Genomic DNA, 21,769 nt, shown 5'->3' with positions numbered 1-21,769 from the left:
AAGTAAAGTGTGGGCAATTTGCAGAGATACCATAATAAGGATTAAGGCAAACATGCATGTGACTCTCAGAGAGAGGAGGCATGCAGACGACTGAAGGAAGGAGAAAGTCAATGGAAAGAAAAAAGTGGTGACACTATGAAGTATTAGAACAAAGTCAGTTTTCAAGCAGGATTTTTAGGATTATTGTGGAGGCTTTCGAGATTCTATGCAAAACTGTAGACAGAAAACATTATTTGCTTTTGTTGCAATATCACTGTAAGCCTCTAGTACACCAGTGAGCACACACCACCATCACCCATTGTTAGATCTGCCCATTTTTGCAGATTTATCCCCAATATGTCTGTCTTTTGCCTCCTATTTTTCTGACCCTGTTTTGGTTGACAATAGGATTCTGGGCACTTTACCACTACAAATCACTGCTAAAGTGCATATGCACTCTGTGCAAATTGTGAATTAGAGCGGTTATCCATGGTTGTCATATTTAATTTACTGGTAAGTACCTAGTAAATTGAACTGTGTACGCCAGGGCCTATAAATTAAATACTACTAGTGGACTTGCAGCACCGGTCGTGCCACCCACATAAGAAGCCCTGTAAATGTGTCTCAGAGCCACCACTGTAGTGTCTAACAAGTGCATCCACTTGCCAGGCCCAAACCTTCAGTTTTCTTACATGCAAGGCACCCCTAAGATAGGCCCAAGGTACAGCTTGGGCAGGGTGCAGTGTATGTGAAAGGTAGGACATGTACTGGTGTGTTTTAAATGTCCTGAAACTGAAATATTGTGTATTTCGTTTTTCACTGCTAAAAGGATATCTGTCCCATCATTGGCGCTGCACTGTAACTTTTTACATGTGTAACTTTTAATTGGGACAAGATATAGAAATGGGGTTTAGGCTCTCTGAACTCAGAATCTATAAACACACCTTTTGGTAAAGGTGGTTTTTAAATGTGCGTTTGAAAATGCCACTTTTAGAAAGTGTGTAAGTGGCCAAGTTCTAAATGGCAATCGGGCTCAAAGGTGCACAGAGTTATGGGTTAATACAACCTACACGATCTGTTTTCACCCCAATGGATTCTATAAAAAACTGTATTTATTTTAATACAACTTTCTTTATGCTTTCTTAAAGTGAAATTCAATTCCATATTCGATTTGCATTGCATAATTAAACATTTCAAAACTTCATTCAGTGATTAAATCATTGTGAACAAAAAGTTACAACATAATTGAAATGAAAAAGGTCAAAAGATAGTGCCCACTGCATTTTGGGACTGCCTGCTCCTTTGTCAGGGGCAAACCTGTTGAAAAAACAATAATATGTCATGCACCTAATGGTACCTGATTCACAAAAACTGTAAGGGTGATGAATTTTGTGTCCGGTGTTCACATGCTTTTTGATGGGATGAAACTCTCTGTGTTTCTTTTGAAAGTTACTATACTTCCTGTAAGTCACCTCAGCGTGTTTCCACAACAATTACGGGTATGCTAGTGATAAAGAACCATCCAACATCACCTTGTGTAATGCCTACACAAGTGTCACAAGCAACGCACTTACTAGTAGCGATACTGTAGCAAGCGTCTTAACGGAGAGTCTCCTCAACTGCCGACTGTGATAAACAAGCATTTGCAATGCAATAGGTCTCGCATTAGGAAAGTTTGAGCTATTGGTATTGTAAATGACAATTTTTTTATTTATGTATTGGTTTTGAAAATAGCGAAATTAATAGCTTTGTCATTTACAATGCCAATAGTTTTAACTTTCGCAAATGTGACACCTATAGCGTTTGTAATGCAATATGTGTTGTATTTACGTCACTTAAATGTATTGATATTACAAATAACAATGGCTTTAATTTTTTAAAAATAATTAATACTTAAATAAAAGCTATTGTAATTTTTAATGGCAATAGCTTAAACTTTTGTAAATAACTTTTGTGAAGATTATGTTCAGTGTATTTTATTGTGAAAAAAATCCAAGAACAGAAGTGAAATATTAACATCTTTTTGTGACATTTGTAATGAAGCTTGAAACATTGAGAGAACATATTTGAACCAGTTGTTGTTGAATGGTGGCACAGATTGATGCTGTGGTGGCGCTGAGTGATGTTGTGGTGGCGACAAGTGATGCTGTGGCGTTCAGTGATGCTGTGGTAGCACATAGTGATGTTGTGGTGCCCCTGAGTGAATCTGTGGTGGTGCTGACTGATGCTGTGGTGATGCGATAGATAGAGTGAGTGCGATAGATAGAGTGAGGGCGGATGTGGTGGTGGACCTGGTGGTGGGTGTGGTGGTGGTGGACATGGTGGTGGTGGACGTGGAGGTTGTGGACATGGTGGTGATGAACGGGGTGGTGGTGGAGGATGTGGTGGTGGAGGATGTGGTGGTGGAGGACGTGGTGGTGGTGGTGGTGGACATGGTGGTGGTGGTGGACGTGGTAGTGGTGGACGTGGTGGGGGTGGATGTTGTGGATGTGGTGGTGGTGGACATGGTGGTGATGGACGTGGTGGTGATGGACGTGGTGGTGGTGGACGTGGTGGTGGTGGACGTGGTGGTGGTGGACGTGGTGGTGGTGGACGTAGTGGTGGTGGATGTGGTGGATGTGGTGGGGTGGATGTGGTGGACGTGGTGGGGTGGATGTGGTGGACGTGGTGATGGTGGTCGTGGTGGTGGTGGACGTGGTGATTGTGAACATGGTGGTGATGGACGTGGTGGTGATGGACGTGGTGGTGGTGGACGTGGTAGTGGTGGACGTGATGGTGGTGGACGTGATGGTGGTGGATGTGGTGGTGATGGATGTAGTGGTGATGGATGTGGACTTGGTGGTGGTGGACGTGGTGGTGGTGGACGTGGTGGCGGACATGGTGGTGGTGGACATGGTGGTGGTGGACATGGTGGTGGACGTGGTGGTGGTGGACATGGTGGTGGTGGACGTGTTGGTGGTGGACGTGTTGGTGGTGGACGTGTTGGTGGTGGACGTGTTGGTGGTGGATGTGGTGGTGGTGGAGGTAGTGGTGGTTGGTGTGGTGGTTGTTGTGGTGGTGGATGTGTTGGTGAAGGTGGTGGTGAGTGTGGTGATGGTGGTGGTGAGTGTGGTGATGGTGGTGGACATGGTGGTGGTGGTGGACATGGTGGTGGTGGTGGCGGACATGGTGGACAAGGTGGTGGTGGATACGGTGGTGGTGGATGTGGTGGTGGTGGAGGACATGGTGGTGGAGGTGGTGGTGGGTGTGGTGGTGGTGGTGGTGGTGGGTGTGGTGGTGGTGGTGGTGGTGGTGGTGGACATGGTGGTGGACATGGTGGACGCTGTGGTGGTGGATGCGGTGGTGGTGGATGTGGTGGTGCCCAATGTTCAGAGGGGACTGGCCCTTTCACGCAACAATAGTTGTGTTTACACAACAGAGCTGTTGGTTGCTCTGTCAGTGGTTGTCAAGGAGTGTTTGGGTTTAGAAACCAGTTCTGCAGCACTTCAAACAAGGATATTGTGTTGCGTAGTTAAATACTTATAAGGTCCCAAAGGCGAGACCTATTGGATATGCCAATGCTTGATTTTATTGCTGTTGCAGGCTTTTAAAATGTTTTAGTCGGTACTCAAAAGGCACACCAAACCTATTAGCTTTGCCGGTGCTTCCTGCTACTACCTTGCAAGTCATCCCAAAAACAAACTCCTGGTCTACCTCACTTGTAAGCCTGAACAGGACACTAACAGGTACTTTGATGCCTTTTTGATCTTTTTTGAGACAGGCTTTATTAACTTCCAGCTTCAAGATGCATGCATTACATGGAATCTGAAAGTCGCTTGGGGCCACGTTTTGAGAGTCGTATTCCAGAAGTTGCAGGGGCTGATTGTTGGGGACTCAGATCTGCTGCTCACATTACACCTAGTACTAATGCTCGGGTTTGAAAAACAAACGCAAATAAAAAAAAACAGAAACGCAAGTTGCTGTCAAAAAAAGGCACCTTCACCGTGGTCTCACTGATTGGGTAAACGCAGTCATCTAAATGTGCTGCATCAATCAACACTGGGCGCAAAACAACGTTTATCTGCATATAAGCCAAGTGTCAGATCTGCATTATGAAAAAAAAACACAGAACGCCACACCTCCCTTCTCATCGTGCACCGTTTGGGGTTACAGCACAATCATACCTGAGGATCTCTCCTCCCAAAGTGATGGGCTCATCATCAATTAAGGGGCCTCGACGGCGGAACACAGGGCTGCCACGTTCTCGAGTAATACTTTAAGTGAACCCTGAAAAGCACGGGAGGGCCTATCGAAGCAGCTATTTCCGCTGCCATTTATCAGCTCTTATCAGCGCTGTTTGTTTAGCAAGATTTGTGCCCCTGCGGCACACAGGTATTCATTCCCACTTGAAGTGCTCCAAGCACACTGGGCTCGTCAACTCTGAATTCCAAAGGGGTGGTGCTGACCAGAGCACCGCCGATAAACCCCTCTACGAAAACAAGCCTCTGGGGGTTCGTGGTGGTCAATCAACACGAGGAAGGAGGGTGGAAAGACAAAGGAGAGCAGAAGAAGGGCTGAGAGAAAGTGTGATACGAGGGTGTCTGAAATAATGGAGGACGGAGGAGGATTAAAAGGCTGTGAGTGAGAGGAGGGCGGGTAAAAGAAACAGTGGGTTGAAGGAGAGGGACTGCACCTATGCGCTCTCTAAGAGTGCATTACAAAAAGTAAAACAAGCATTACCTGCCCATATTAAAAGGCCAAGTAAATATTTTGTCATTAGGTCTCGACCTCTGCCAATGCGCTTGCACATTGCAGATGTCGAGATCTATAGGAGTTGAAACAAACTCTTTGAACAAGCGTGGATTACGTGCCGTTCATGTGATGCACATGCACATCAAACCCATCAGCCTCGCACCAGACTTCAATGGAATGCCTCGTTCCGTCCCACTCGCTCGCTTCCCCCACTCGCTCGCTCTCCTGCCCCCATCACACAACCATTACACCATTTGTGCCTCGCATTCCCCCCCACCAGACTACAAAGGAATGCCTCCCGCTCACCCGCCCCCTGACTCACCAGATGCTTCCGAGGGTAAGAGGTTTTATTGTTTACCTTTCAATGTAAAATACGCTTCACAGTTAACCTTCAACCCCATCAGCCCTTTCGCAACACTTGAGCCCGGTCCCTCCCTAATCCCGAGTTAACCGGTTCAGCACCATCTTGTTCTGAAGAGTTGCTGAATTTGCTTTCTGGAGTAGCGCTTTCTGTTGCGAGTGATGGAAGCTTGGAAGGTTGCATTTCATGTTCGGTGTCCACTCCTCGCGCACCTTAGCGGAAATTTCATTATAGCTTTGTATCCAACTACTGTGCGTTTCACACAATCCTTTTACGAGCATTGTGTGCACTTTTTTTGCTAACGTTCGTTTTTAATCAACCTTGTATGTCTCCTCACGGCCGAGCCGCACTTCTACAATTCCTCATGTTACCTCGTTGTTTTACGATGCATGCGAGCTTAATCTGCAGCCATAATGAACTCATCATTCATTTTATGTGTAAATGTATGTTCTCGTGTCTCCAGAGCGCATAAACATTCATTCTTGTGAATTGTTATTTGCGAAATGTCATTTTTAGTTTACTTTACATAGTACTCATTCACATTCCTCATGGGCTCCGCTTAACTGGACAGCAATTCAGGCCTGGGCTACATTATCTGCGAGGTTTTTATTTACTACAATCAACCTTTTATGCCTCCTCACGGCCGAGCCGCACTTCAAAGGCAGCTCTATTTACTTCTCCAGACAACGCAGGGCTCCCCCGCTGTGTCCATTAACTTACCTAGTCAAGCGAGAACAGCATTTAGCGGATGTCCGCCGAACGTAGCATGTTCACGTTTCTGGCCTCGAAGCCAGTACTTAACCTGAACATGCTCAGTGTTCCGTTTGCAAGCCTGCTTGGTGGTGTATCTGAATCTGTAGGGTAGATTTTGTTATTTCTTTTGGTTTGTATTGCATTAATCTTACTACTCTATGCTGGTAGAATTGCTGGAGTTGCACCCCTCAACGCCACAGCACCACTCAATGCCACTGCACAACCCAACTCAAAGCCTCAGCACCACTCAGCGCACAGCACCCCTCAACGCCACAGCACCCCTCAACCCCACAACACCCCTCAATGCCACAACACCCCTCAACGCCACAACACCCCTCAACGCCACAACACCCCTCAACGCCACAACATCACTCAACGCCACAACACCACTCAACGCCACAGCACCACTCAATGCCACAGCACCACTCAATACCACAGCACCACTTAACGCCACAGCGTTACTCAACGCCACACCATCACTCAATGCCACAGCATCTCTCAACGCCACAGCATCACTCAGCACCACAGCACCACTCAACACCACAGCACCACTCAACGCCACAGACTCACTCTGAATGCCACAGCACCCCTTAACGCAACAGCATTACTCAACCCCACACCATTACTCAATGCCACACCATTACTCAATGCCAGAGCATCTCTCAATGCCACAGCATCACTTAGTACCACAGCACCACTCAGCACCACAGCACCACTCAACACCACAGCACCACTCAACACCACAGCACCACTCAACACCACAGCACCACTCAGCACCACTGAATGCCACAGCACCCCTCAACGCCACAGCACCCCTCAACGCCACAGCACCCCTCAACGCCAGAGCACCCCTCAACGCCAGAGCACCCCTCAATGCCACAACACCCCTCAACGCCACAACACCACTCAACGCCACAACACCACTCAACGCCACAACACCCCTCAACGCCACAACACCACTCAACGCCACAACACCACTCAACGCCACAACACCACTCAACGCCACAACACCCCTCAACGCCACAGCACCCTTCAATGCCACAGCACCACTCAACGCCACAGCACCACTCAACGCCACAGCACCACTCAACGCCACAGCACCACTCAACGCCACAGCACCACAACACCACAGCACCACAACACCACATCACCACTCAACACCTCAGCACCACTCATCACCACAGAATCACTCAGCACCACTGAATGCCACAGCACCCCTCAATGCCTCAGCACCCCTCAATGCCACAGCACCCCTCAACACCACAGCACCCCTCAATGCCACAGCACCCCTCAATGCCACAGCATCCCTCAACCCCATAGCATCACTCATCGTTACAGCATCACTCAATGTCACAGCATTACTTAAGGCCACAGCATCACTCAATACCACAGCATCACTCAATACCACAGCATCACTCATCACCCCTCAACGCCACAGCACCCATCAACGCCACAGCACCCATCAACGCCACAGCACCCTTCAATGCCACAGCCCCCCTCAAAGCCACAGCACCCCTCAACACCACAGCACCCCTCAAGGCCACAGTACCCCTCAAGGCCACAGCACCCCTCAAGGCCACAGCACTCCTCAAGGCCACAGCACCCCTCAAGGCCACAGCACCCCTCAAGGCCACAGCACCACTCAATGCCACAGCACCACTCAATGCCACAGCACCACTCAATGCCACAGCACCCCTCAACGACACAGCACCCCTCAACATCACAGCATTACTTAAGGCCACAGCATCACTCAATGTCACAGCATCACTTAGCGCACAGCATCACTCAGCACCACTCAACGCGACAGCACCACTGAATGCTACAGCATCATTCAGCACCACTGAACGCCACAGCATCACTCAGCACCACTGAAGGCCACAGCATCACTCAGCACCACTGAAGGCCACAGCATCACTCAGCACCACTGAACTCCACAGCATCACTCAACGTCACAGCATTACTCATGTGCAACCATTCAACAACAACTGGTTCTATTATGTTCTCTCAATGTTGCAAGCTTTATTACAAATGTCACAAAAAGATGTTAATATTGGACTACTGTTCTTGGATTTTCATCACAATAAAATACAATGAACATAATCTTCCCAAAAGTTACTTACAAAAATTTAAGCTATTGCCATTATAAATTACAATAACTTTTATGTAAGTATTAATTATTAAAAAAATAAAAGCCATTGTTATTTGTAACATTAATACATCTAAGTCATGTAAATACAACACATATTGCATTACAAATGCTATAGGCGTCACGTTTGCGAAAGTTAAAAATATTGGCATCGTAAATGACAAAGCTATTAATTACGCTATTTTCAAAACCAACACATGAATACAATATTTGTCATTTACAAAACCAATAGATCAAACTTTCCTAATGTGAGACCTATTGCATTGCAAATGCTTGTTTTTCTGTAACATCTGATGACATTAGAAAACATGGCCTGTGGCACCTTCTACTGGTGAAGCGGCATAAGGCGACTCATGCGAAGGGGAGTTGTGAGGCAAAGTGAAAGAGATTGAGCATGCTTATGCGTGTGAGAGTAAGCTGGTCGCCCTTTGGAAGCACTTCCAAAAGCCAGTTTACTAAATGTCTCGCTGACAGCACATGCGTGCTGGATCAGCCAGACCTAAAAATGGGTTTCAGATTATCCAATCCGGCCATTCCACAATTCAATAGCTAGTTTACATGCGTTCCGACATACCTGTGCTGATGACCCCAAAGAGTTTTCAAAATGTAGAAGTAACTTGATCTGTTGTCCCTCAGCAATCTATCGGTATAGAAAAACTAACTTAGTATCTAGGGTTGTGTAGTCAGTTATTGTGCTATCAAGAATGTATACTCTAGCACAAGTCTAATCACATTCTTCATTCTTCATTTCGTGCTCCTCTTACGTCTGTTCTCGAAGAAAAACCTACTCAGAAGCACCAAATTGGTATAACTGTATCCCCGGCGTTCTCCATTTGAGTGACTAGTGATAGTTGCGAGACTCAAGGTACCTTTTCTATATGGTCGCCATCTTAGGCTGAATGCACTCTGATGCTTATTCCAATAACTATCTATGTACTTTTACCCTCGATCATGGATCTGAACACCTATGTACACAAAATTGAATATTTAGGTCTGTACCAAGTTCCGGTCATCAGATCCCTAGCCTTTCCAAAAAATCGTGTTTACTATCGTAATCAAACAATCACGCTTCCCACTTAGTGGGCGCTATGTTTATAAAACCTCAATTAACCAAATAAACATACTCCTACGCAATATGAGTGAACAATAGCAGTCCGTTTGCTCTGCTTGCTGGTCTTACTATGGTAACGCTGTCTCGAACACTAGCCTCAATAAAGTGTCAAAGTGTGCCGTTGTCATTATTTGAACTGTCTATCTGATTCAGTCTCTTGGGTTCTAAATGAGAGTAATGACATTTCCCATATAATGGTGAATGTATGTTCCACATGCATTGTGTGTGTGAGCAATATGGCACCAATTACAGTTGTGGAATCTATTACTATGATAAGTGTTGGTTCAAATTTAAAGCGAGACATATTACACATTGTAATCTTCAGATAATATCGTTATTACATGCAAGTTCATATCAAAAACAAACTTTGGAATTTTTATATTTCCGAAAAGAAAGTCATAGTATATCCTGTTTATGTATACAGTGTGGATGTCTTATTGAATGTTTGCGGGGTACTCAACGTTTCTAATTTGGTTTGTTGTTAAATCCCGATGACACGTGTGTTAAAACTCCGTGAGGGGATGTATGCTTATAGAAAATATGACATTTCGAATTTATCATTGAGTCCTGATGGTTCCTGAACTGACTAGGCGCTGTATATAAATGCCCTGGTGGAGCTACTCAGGTTCTGTAGGTACTGGGGCAACCACGGGCCTTGAAATAACTGGGGCCTCGGTGGAGCCCCGGAGGCTCTGGGGGCAGTGGTGTGCAAATGCGGGCAAGGACCTGGGCCCCTCGGGACCCGTAAAACAACAATTCTGTGCCCCCTGGTGGAGCGAGCCCCCTATCAGGTGGGGGCTGCTCGGAAAGACAATGAAAAACAACGATGGGGCCCTCACTGGCGCCCTAAGGGGAAAAGAGCACGGGCCCCTCTGGCCCTTCTGATCATGCCACCAGCGTTGGAACGGCCCGAAAAGGCGGGTCTGCTCATGGGAAATGGCCCGCCTGGCCCTCCCTTACGGGGGCTCTCATGGCAGCAGCGGGGTCTGCAGGCGGGGTCCGGCTCCTGGTTACCCCCCACCCCTGGCGACTCTCTCCTTTAGGATAGTCCATTAAAATCAGGTTCTTCCACTAGCAATTCCCATCATTTTTGGATAATTTTCCTTATTTTAGTGGATACTGTGCAGTATTTCGAAACAAAGACATACCTCTTTGATATTTTTGTAGGTTGCTTTTGTAGTAGATCTTCTCTGGTGTGTGACACGGCTCCTGTTTGGTGTATATCTAACAACTTTTTCGGGTATCATCTGTCAATGTAATTCTGCTTTTGAGTGACCATAGTTTCAATGCAGATGCTAGTTTCTGAAGAGATCCGGCGTGTTCTCAAGAACTATGAAAATGGTAAATTCCTGACCAAAGATGGCGGATGAAAACTCTGGAATTGAAGCGCATTGTTCCAGTCAGTGTTTTTTTATACATCCGTGTAGTGATTTGGTTGGATTTTATTTCAATCCATACGCCTAGAAAAGCGGTCCCACTTTTCTTAATTGAGTCTGTAAACTGTATCCGCGGTTCTTTGGAATTTAAGGTTCTGATGTTTTCAAGTAGGCCCTCTTCCGTGTTCTTCCAGATTAAAAAGATGTCATCTATGAATCGTCGAAAGAAGAGGAGTCTGTCCGTCCAGGCTGCGTTGTTCAAAATGTGGTCATGTTCAAATTTGGCCATAAACGTGTTAGCGTAGGCTGGAACTCCTTGAAAAGCCCATTGATGTCCCATTAAGCTGTTAAAAGAATTCCTTATCCCATTCAAAATAGCTGTGGTTCAGACAGAATTCCAAAAGTTCAATCACGAAGCAATTCTGGGTATCTTGGTTTGATTGTCTGATTAGGGCCCATTCAACAGCTTCTATGCAGTGTACGTGTAGACTCTGCATATGGTGCAGAGAAACCATTTGTCACTCCCTCGCTCTGGAAGTGATGTCATTTTACGCAAAAAGTCAGTGGGGTCCTCAATGTATTTATCCCCTTTTTTACTATGGGTTGGAGATGACCATCTATTTAACGTCCCGGTGATTCAAAAAGTGATCCACATCCTAATACTATAGGTCTGTAGGGAGGGTCTGTCGTACTCTTATGTATTTTTGGTACCATGTAAAGTTTTGGTCGTCAGGGAAACAGAGTAGTTAACTATTGTTTAGTTGTTTCTTCAATCCAATTAAAATGTACTGCTTTTATTAGGATTTTGTTCAAAAGGTTAGCTATTTCAACTGTGGGAGCCAGCTCAAGTTTTGCATTGATATTGCTGTCACTGACATGTCCTTTTACTCTGGTCTCGAAAAAGCTTTGGCCCTTCATTACAAGACCCCTTCCTTTGTCCGCTTTTTGAAAAACAATCAGATCATTGTTTGCCAGATTTCGCAGTGTTCTGAGTTCTGTTTTTCGAGGTTTAACTTGTCTTTGCAAAGTTGATTTTATCAAAATGGTCCGATGCCCGTTGGAGCTTCCTAGAGAGCTATAGAGGAGACTGGCTTTGGATCATCTCCTTGGCCGTCACCCACCCACTCCATCCTTGGGTTGACTTTCCCTTTATCTCTTTTCCGTCCTCCCCCTCGTCCTCTCCCTTCTGTTATGTTATGTTAAAAGTATTTATACAGCGCACGGACACCAGGCGGTTTCATGGCGCTAACACAACGGAGTGAGGATGGACGCCTAATTACGCATAGGCCTGCTGAAGAGATGAGTTTTGAGTAATCTCCTGAAGGAAGCATAGCTGGGAATTAGTCTAAGTTCACTCGGAAGGGAATTCAATAACCTGGGGGCCAAAAGCGAGAAGCAGAGGCCACCATGTTTTTTGCACTTAAATGCTGGGATGATAAGCAGGTTATGGTGAGATGAACGCAGATCACAGGAAGGGGCGTACCGATGGATCCTAGAAGCTACAAAGGCAGGGCCTTGATCATGTAATGCCTTGAAGGTGGTGCAGCCAAGTTTAAAAATGCAAAGTTTGGCAATCGGGAGCCAATGGAGGTTCTTCATTAATGGGGAGACGTGTTGATGTTTAGGCTGACGAATGACTAGCCTAGCTGCTTGATTTGCACAAGATGCAAACGATGGAGCTGGTAAGAAGGGATGCCAGCATAAAGAGCGTTGGCGTAGTCAATACGAGAGGCGATCAGGGCCATGATAACAAGTGTGAGAGCCTCCGTGGACAGAAACCTACAGATTTTACGGATTCTGCGAAGGTGGAAGAAACAGGCAGAGGTAACTGCATTGATCTGGGGTTTCATTGCAAGATCTTTACAAATAATTACGCCAAGACTCTAAACGGAATCTGCAGGAGTGGGGGGGGGGAGAGTGCCCAAAGAGGAAGGCCAGAAGCTAGCATTCCAAGGGTTGGCAGGTCCTCCGGTTAAGACAAGCTCCGTTTTATCAGGATTTAGCTTCAGCCAGCTATGGTACATCTATTCGCTGATGGAAAGCATAGTAGATTGAAGGTTAGTGCAGGATGCACTGGTGGAGTCAAGATTAAAGACCAGCTGAAGGTCATCAGCGTAATTGAAAATGGTGACCGGGCTATTGCGAAGGGAAACAATCAAAGGTTGCATATAAAAATTAAATAAAAGGGGCGATAAGGCGGAGCCCTGGGGGGCTCCACAAGTCAAACTGGAGTAGGATGCCGCAAAGGTGAACAGGTGGACCGCCTGGGTGCGCTGGTGTAAAAAAGATCTGATCCACTCGAGTGCCCGACCCTGAACGCCCGCATTATTGACACGATCAATCAGCAGTTCGTGGTCGACCGTGTCAAAGGCCGCCAATAAGTCCAACAGCACAAGTGCCTGGAAAGTGTTATTATCGGCTCCCAACCTGAGCTCGTCCATCACAGCCAAGATGACGGATTCGGTGGAATGGGCTGGCCTAAAGCCCGCCTAATGGGAGTGAAGAAACTGGGAATTCTCAATAAATAAGCTGAAACAGTTGGTAACATGGGTCTCTAAGATCTTACCAAGATAGGGGAGCAGGGAAATGAGACTAAAATTACTTAAGACCAAAGGGTCAGCATTAGGCTTTTTCAGGATGGGGGCCACTGCAGCGTATTTATTTTTTCAAAGGTGCGACCTTGTCGCTGGCTGATTTAAGCCAACGTTCAAGGCGAGAGGCCTGGCAGGTAACAGAGGCCTGATCACTAGGAGCGGAAACAGCCAGTAAGGAATGGAATTCTTCCATATTGGCCCATTTCCAGTTCTGAGCTGAAAGATTAGTGGCAAGAGGCAAGGGAGTGGGGGGAATGTGAGCCAGAGTGAAGGAAATAAAGGAATGATCAGACCAAGGACAAGGGGAAACCAGGGGAGGGGAAATGAAAATGTCCAGAGTTGGTCCAGAGTGCGACCCAAAATGTGAGTTGCTACATGGACATGTTGAGAGCAATTCAACCCCAGCAGAAGATCAGAAAATTCCGCCAAGATATTGCTCTTGCGGTTGTCCAAGGGCCAGTAGTTGAAATCCCCAATAATGATAATCCTGCCATAATTAATTACGAGCTGGGAGATAAAGTCGCGGAAGAGCTGAGGAAAGAGAGGCATATGGTCGGGAGGGCGGTGAAAAAAGAGCACAAACGAAAGAGGACCTTGGGGAAGAAAATTTCAGAATGAGACTGTCGACCCTAGGGTGAGTGGCCTTTTCTAGGGTCGTGAATTTGTATTGATGGCGAATAATAGCTGCAACCCTTCCACCCGCTTTACCCTGGAGTTGATTAGCTTGCAATATGTAATAACCAGCGGGAATTGCTACCAGGATGTCGGGGTGGAGTCATCCGTCAGCCAGGTTTCTGACAGGAGGAGGATATCAATGTTATTAGCACCTAACAGCTGAAAGATCTCTGGTTGTTGCTTCACCATCAAACGAGTTTTCAGGTAAGTTACAACAAGAGGGTCAGTATGCGGGAATGAGGGGTCCGGGGGCAGCTGAGAGGGCTCATGGGACTGATGGGAGGCACAGAGAACGTGTGAATCTGAAGGGACACCGCGGAGAACCAGAATACCGCAGTCCATAGCGGCCCTCCTAGCACTAAGGTTCAGAGGCCCATGGTGCAGTAACTTATGGAGGTCAGAGGAGGTGTAGACGATCAAACTGGCATTATCACTGGCCCCTGGTCCCGGCCGGGCGCGGCCGGGCGCAGACGGGGTTGCCTTAGGCGTGCCTTCGGCGCGCCCACTGCGCCTCTGTCTGATGTCCATCTTAAATAGGCCTGTTTAGGAAAACAACTAGCCCGATAACCTGCGTGAGTACTGGAGCAGGCAGGAAGTTGTGGAAGTTAGTGTCGCTCGTAGGAAGAACCTCCACTCAATCGGCACTATGCCGCGGCGGAACGGGGTCAAGAGCGTGAAGGATGCCAAGTAAGTTTAAAAGAGCACAGAGAGAACACAATTTAAAAATACAATGAATACTTTAAGCAAGGTATCACTCATAAGGGTGGCTGAGCGCTGTGCGCACGTCAAGCAATACTTTAGGCAAGGTATCACTCATAAGGATGGCAGAGCACTGTGCACATGTCAAGCAGCCCAAATCGCCGCGTTCGTCGCAGGGGCGCACTAGCCTACGCCTAAAATAACCGAGTCCTCAGCAACAACTAGCCCGCTAACCTGCGTGAGTACTGGAGCAGGCAGGAAGTTGTGGAAGTTAGTGTTGCCCGTAGGAAGACCCTCCGCTCAATCGGCACTATGCCGCGGCGGAACGGGGTCAAGAACGTGAAGGATGCCAGGTAAGTTTAAAAGAGCACAGAGAGAACACAATTTAAAAATACAATGAATACTTTAAGCAAGGTATCACTCATAAGGATGGCAGAGCGTTGTGCGCACGTCAAGCAAAACTTTAAGCAAGGTATCACTCATAAGGATGGCAGAGTGCTGTGCGCACGTCAAGCAGCCCAAATCACTGCGTTCGTCTTAGGGGCGTGCTAACCAACACCTAAAATAGCCGAGTCCTCAGCAACAACTAGCCCGTTAACCTGCGCGAGTACTGGAGCAGGCAGGAAGTTGTGGAAGTTAGTGTTTCTCGTAGGAAGACCCTCCGCTCAATCGGCACTATGCCGCAGCGGAACGGGGTCAAGAGCGTTAAGGATGCCAGGTAAGTTTAAAAGAGCACAGAGAGAACACAATTTAAAAATACAATGAATACTTTAAGCAAGGTATCACTCATAAGGATGGCAGAGCGTTGTGCGCACGTCAAGCAGCCCAAATCGCCGCGTTCTCACTCCACTTATCTCCTTTCCCTCTCTATTTGTCTCTCTGGAATTTGGACACAGTTCCTCCTCGTCTTTCTGCTATGGCTACTTCCTCCCCTCCTTTCCTATAAATTCTCTCAACCTCGTTGTTTGTTTTCTGTACCTTACTACGCTACTGTAAATGATCTAATTTGTAACGCAATGTTCCTCTGTTATAGCGCTCTCATACCTACAGGTCTAGCCAGCGCTCTATAAACCTTTCGATGTACCTTCTAATACAATGTTCCCCTGGTTATGCGCTCTGACACCTCCGGGCCTAGATAGCGCTATATAACCATCGCAAATCAAATAAACTAAAAACTGTTTTTTCCTGAACGATGAGACCTGAGCAACATGGCCGATGACCGGTGGAGCTGCTTGACAGCTAATGAGGAGATTGGCCTGGTTTTCCCCCTTGACCATCACCTACCCAGCTGGACATTGGGCATTGTTCCTCCTCATCTCCCCACAACTTCTCCTTCCTCCCCCCTACGAATTATTGAAACATTGTTTATGTTTACTGTACCTCCCTATGCTCTTGTATCTGATGTAACTCGTAACGCTACGATCTTAAATGTAAAGCGCTCTGATACCCTCTTGGGTCAAGTTCGTGCTATATAAAACTTTATAAAAAAATAAATAAAGTCTTTTTTCACCAATGTTTCAAAGGTATCAAGTGTCTTGTGAGAGTTCGGAGCTAGGAATGGGCTCTTCGGTTTCAATGGTTTATCTGAGGGCTTGTCAGTCGATGGCACTAAGTTAGTGAAAAAATTGCATAATCGAAGGACACGCATACATTTGAAAAATGCCACCTCATTTTCAAGAATCATACTGTTGTAGGTCGTACGAACGACGTGCCTTTGTTGAGGGTGTTTTCCTGTATCTTGGTAAGGGTGACTGATGAAATTTTAATTATGAGGCTTTCTTTTGACTGCTCAATCCTTTCTTCAACTTTTCTTTTTCTTTTTCCTCTCCTAGTTTTTTGAGAGTGGTGGTTTGTTTTTCTGATGGTGGATCCGGAGGTTATCATAGATCCCCCACCTGGACTAAAACAGAAACAGATGAGGAACTTTCTTGTACACTTTGGAGGCTCTCTCTTCTAGTTGATACATCAGGACCGTTAGACATTGCAGGGCCGGCCTGACGAGGAGCGCCCAATGATGAAGCATGACACCCCAACAGGTGTGCGAGGGCAATACGATCTGAATTACAGATCTCCCAGCGACACTGACTACGGCCTGATAGCACCAATACGTGCGTCTGCCTGACAGTTGTTCTCAAATGACCAGGAAACTGGACCCGAAGCACTCAATACATCTATAACAAGCCAGTATTACTTTGATGTGGTTACAGGCAATCTGCAGGTGGGAAAAATGCAAATTCAAGTTCTGGAATGTAAAGTGCCACACGCTATAAAGTAAGAACTTCTAGAATGTCAGCTATCTGATAATCATCCACACTGCAAGATAAATAAGGATTCTCAATTAATTAAATTCTTCATCCTAAGTCAAATGAATTCTAAACAAATTAACATAATGGTTTATTTTGGCCAGTGTCAGGTAGGCTCTATGTGTGATGTAGTACTGAATGAGACGGAATGTGGTATTCCGGGGGATCCGCATGGGGCTTAACAGTATATTCTCCCATTCCCGGTCTGTACTAGGTCACTGCAAGTCGGAGTTCCAGTGGGCTCGGAGGGATAGCAGTGGCAGTGCTGTGTGTCTCTGCAGGGAATCCATCTAGTCAGATGCTGGCGCGGGCCCAGTGCGTATATATATATATTGTATTATTAAATGGGTGGCAGGTTTCTGTGTTATATCTCCCCATATCGCGTGCAATGTATGTATCACCGCTGCATGCAGTAAAAATGCAGATTAATCAGCAAGCTCCTCAAACGGCAGCAGTTGGCTATCGCTATATAAGTCTCCTAAAGTGTGCACTCCCACCACATACCACAGGGAGAGTTCTGCACTAGTGAGGGCTGCTCCTAGGCATTCCAAGTAGAGGGAGTGATGGCACATATGGAGTAACCGTTTTTGTGAGACATAGACTGCGGCAAAAGCAGGTATAAGCTACACGTGTTAGTAGGTGGGTAGGCGACTTTAACTTCCTGCCTGGGTGGAATACCGTGACTATCTGGGATTGTGTATATCCCGGTGGAAGCGTGGCAGTGTCTTTTAATTGCTGCGCTCAAAGCCACCAGGCAATCCATTGGAGTTGTGCTGCTAGGTAATATTGCTCCATGTTAGGTACCGCAAGTCCCCCTTGATCGGTCGAGGGGTACATTTTGGTTTGTGCTACTCTGCTGCGTTACCCCTGCCCTAAAAACTGCCTCATGTTGCTCTCATTTGAATATCCTGAAGTCATTGAAATAGAGGATAAGCCTTGATCTCCACCGTATTCAGAATCACACCAATGAATGGAAGCCACTGTGATAGACTCAAATGGGATTATTTTGGCAGGTTTATGGTAAACCCAAATGATGTTAGGAGTTCTACCATCGATGATGTGGTCTATGAAGACTTTGGCAAGTCTACCTTCAGTAGCCAGCTGTCGAGCTACTGGAACACAGGAACTCCGACTTTCAAAGATGGGCAGCAAGCACTGCCATCACTTTAATGAATGCCCAATGGGCACTGCTGAGGCATATGGGGATCACAACAAACGGTTCCTGGCCCACCTTGAATTGTACGCATTGCCTGTAGCACTGCAGGACAAGTCAATTAAAATAGGCACCCTGCAAGTACTAAGACAGCATCCGGTCTCACAGAACCAGAGCAAAACGGATCTGAAACAATGTGAGCATTTTGTAAGCGTCCATCTGCAGGGAGGGATTCTGAGGTTGGAGGCCTAAAACAGGCCCGAGGCATGTCCTTATTTGGTATGGGGAAGCAACAGGAATACAACCCTCTGCCTTTCTCCTGCTGTAGCACCCTCTCTGGCATCATTGAAATGTAACAAGCATACCGCCTGTAGCAGGAGGGGCAGATGATCCTCTGAAAAGTGTTCTGGTGTAGGAGGGATACTCAGCAAGGAGAAAAAAGGTAGGACATTGCCTTTTTGAAAAATGTTCAAGACCCACCTCTTAGACTTTATGGATTACCAACATGGGAAATTGTCTCATTGTTCAAACTTAGAGTTGCTTAAAAAAAATTTGCCCTCATATTTCCAGTGCATATATTGCCATTGTAACGTTTAGTGGTGTTCAAATTTCAAATGATAGGACAGCATCTATCCTCTCAAAAACATTTAGGTAGAACCCATACATCATTCCGTCTCAATACTCAAAACAGTGTATGAATTATAATTCATATGTCCATCACTAGTGATGCATTAATGGAAAAATTCACTCATTTAAAAAATAAATGAACAATGACTTCAATTCTTGCAGGGATGTTTCTTGCATGGATTACACATTTTCTGAAGCTTTCAGATTTCTTGACAGAACTCTAAAGATGAATAATTGTCAAATGATACTCACCAACAAGTCGTATTACATTTAGGGTAGTGTTGGTTAGGATGGGTGCATTCACCTTGTTCAGGCTGTAATCTGACCTTTTCCTGCTTCGCAGAGTTTCACGTGATACGCTTAATTAAAAGAAACAGAAAGTCAATTACTCAAGGTTGTGTAAGAGCAATTGACAAAGTGGAAACCTGTTGTCTAGTGACGAGACAAATCATCTAAGAGCATGAAAACCAGAAAAAGCATTACTTATTGTGTTATAGCAGTTCAGCCAAGCTTCCCACATCTATGCTTACATATTGTAAATTCAAAATTGTTTATTACAACACATATCATCCAACATGTACAAAATAGGCTGTTGCATCACAGTTGGAATCAACTGTGAATCAAGGAAAAATAAACAGGCCCTGTAGCCACTGGAACATCCATTAGGAACCTCTATTGCTGTTTTGAGCGACTACCAGCAATGCAACTAATGTAGCTGGTGGTGTCACAGCAGGGGCCTGTTGGGAAGACTGATAGAAGCAGGGTGTGTTTCTTCTGGCACTGGTTGAAATAGCAATGCACCTCCACTGCAATTCATGTGAAAAGGAGGGAAATGGTTTCTGAGCGGGTCCCACAGTATTGAAATGTGACTGTGATCCAACTATAGTAAATGGAATATTTGACCACTGAGGTCACCTTCCTATTAAATCTACTGCCCATTAGCAGATGACCACCATATTAATGAGCCAGAGCAGCCCAAGAGTTATTCAGAGAGGTGGTGTCTGTTAGAAACTCAAACCTCTGCAAAGCTTACAATAACAGTTAATAGATGCCCAGTCGGTTTCTCTTTTCCAAATGAAAAGAAATGTATTTCATACACAACTATAAGCTAAGGATGAAGTTACAAATAAGGACATGAAAATCAGCCCTCAAAAGACACTCCTAGATCAGAGACCTGTGTAAGAAGGTCTCTCACTGTAAAACAATGTAAAGCACCATCCTATAATGTTTGACAAATAGCTCACGCCGTAAATCCAGTTCCACTGCATTTGTCACAGAATTCAAAACGAAAAACTCTATCTTCTGGTATCTGTCAGTGCGATTCAAAATGTAAAACTTCCTTCTGCTATTTTTGTCACAGGGTTATACCTTCCAAAACCCATTCCTACAATACTGGACATGGGTCTGCATTAACAATAGCTAGCCTTTCCAGTTTCCATTTTCTAGTTTTGGTAAATTCTGTTTTTATTTTTTTTTAATGTTTTCCAATGATTTCAATACCCTAAAAAACAGTGGTTACACATTTTCACGCCATTAAATACAAAAGCAGTGTTTTTCCGGTGTTTATGAAACGCTTTGCTTTTATTATTGCTTGCTTTCTACAGTGATAGTTCAAGATATATATACATTATACATACAGTGCATATGAGGTCCAAATATATTTTGACAAATCAAACTTATTGTAGTACACCATAAAATACTTCTTCAGTGAGTCTTTGGTCAAACACGCTTGCTCTTTCCATCCCATGCAAACCTTTATATGTGAAAAGACCCTCTTAACATTGGCACCTGAGATGGACAAAGCCAAAACAGCCAGTATACAATTTACTAACTCTGGCCACTGACATAGCTTTCCATGCCAATACTGGTGCACCTGAAGATTGCGATTTTCTGGGACAGGTTCTACAACATATGCGTAGAACTGGGAGCATATGCCCTCAGAGCTATTGAAAAAGTTAAAAATGAAGCAGTACTTTTTAAAGTCCAGAGAAAATTCCCCTTTAAGGAAGGGATCTAGAACTTGTGCAGAGTACCAGAGTGAGGCTTCATTGACTTCAAATGCCATGGTTTGCGAAGGAACATTTCTATGCATCATTGCAAGCCATTTCTCATGCATTGTAAAATAAAACCTCCTGAATAGCTCCTAAACATTTCTTTGCTTAGCAAGTGGCAAGCATTCTAACATGGAACATACTGCACTGCCAAAGTCACTAAAAGTGCAGCCCAGCCTACTCTCAGGAGGATGTTTCACATCTATACCAATTACGCTGAACACTTGGTAGAAAAGGTTGAATATGTCCACTACAGCAGTTATAGTTTCCTGTAAAAATCTAAGAATGCAGTTGAGTGTATTTATTTTCACATCACTGTCAATATGTGACCAAAGATCCTCACACTTCTTGTATTTGGCATTGTCACTAAGCAAAAATTCTGTAAACTGTTGCCACATAGAATTTATAGCATTCACAGCCTCTAGGACCGAGAACCATCGGCTAAATGACACGGTTGGAATGACTCATACTTTGATGCCACAAAAAGCAGAAAATGAAAAATTGTTGCATTTTAGTTCCACCGCAAAATGAAACAGTGCACTAGAATGGACAACAAAGTCAATAGCATTTTTCATTAACTCTGAAGATTGTAAAGAAGATTTCAGCATACCAGTTAACAAGTGGCATGGATCCCTCACAGGGTAGCACTTCATCTCAGGTATCAATTTTGACAAGACATCACACAACGTTTTCATATATGAAGCTGAATCACTGCAAATACAAACACTATCACTCCAATCTTTGTTTACCCTGCTAAGAAATGTATGCAGCAGCATTTCAAGTGACACTGCGTTTCATGTTTATCAAAAGTCTGGTGTCATGTTTTCACCACTATCCCAGATGCTTGGTGACAGCACTGTTTTCCAATATACCTGCCACTACACCTTGCATTGAATGTTTAAAGAATGTGGTGTTTGACAATTCATCTACTATCAGTGCTAACTTGCTAGAATAGGAGGCTGATGTTTTACAGGTTTCACCGATTCTCTGTCAGTGGGTAAATGTGATTGTACATATTGGGAAATATTCTTCTGAAACCAGCCCTTTTACCTATCAGTGAAAGAGTCAATCAAAGCCAATATATCAAAAATTATTTTGATATTTCCTGATTCTCTACAGTTTGTAAAATAATCAAATAAGACCTGAAACATGTTTATGAACCCTGCATCTTTAGACCAGAGACCACAAAATTGAAAAAAAGGAATTAGAA

The 21,769-nt window shown here is 45.1% G+C and overlaps 1 protein-coding gene across 1 annotated transcript in view; it reads right to left on the bottom strand.

Moving 5' to 3' along the window:
* VPS50 (VPS50 subunit of EARP/GARPII complex) overlaps positions 1 to 21,769 on the bottom strand; it is a 791,964-nt gene that overhangs the window by 366,192 nt on the left and 404,003 nt on the right. The window contains exon 20 of the mRNA XM_086941875.1: positions 18,761 to 18,867. Within this exon, the coding sequence (XP_086798001.1) occupies positions 18,761 to 18,867 (107 nt within the window). The remainder of the gene's footprint in view (positions 1 to 18,760; positions 18,868 to 21,769) is intronic.

This window comes from Lissotriton vulgaris, chromosome 10 (genome assembly GCF_964263255.1).
Source record: "Lissotriton vulgaris chromosome 10, aLisVul1.2, whole genome shotgun sequence".
Lineage (NCBI taxonomy): Eukaryota > Metazoa > Chordata > Amphibia > Caudata > Salamandridae > Lissotriton > Lissotriton vulgaris.
The sequence above is the reverse complement of the archived record's forward strand: the minus strand, read 5'-3'. Positions and strand labels throughout refer to the sequence as shown.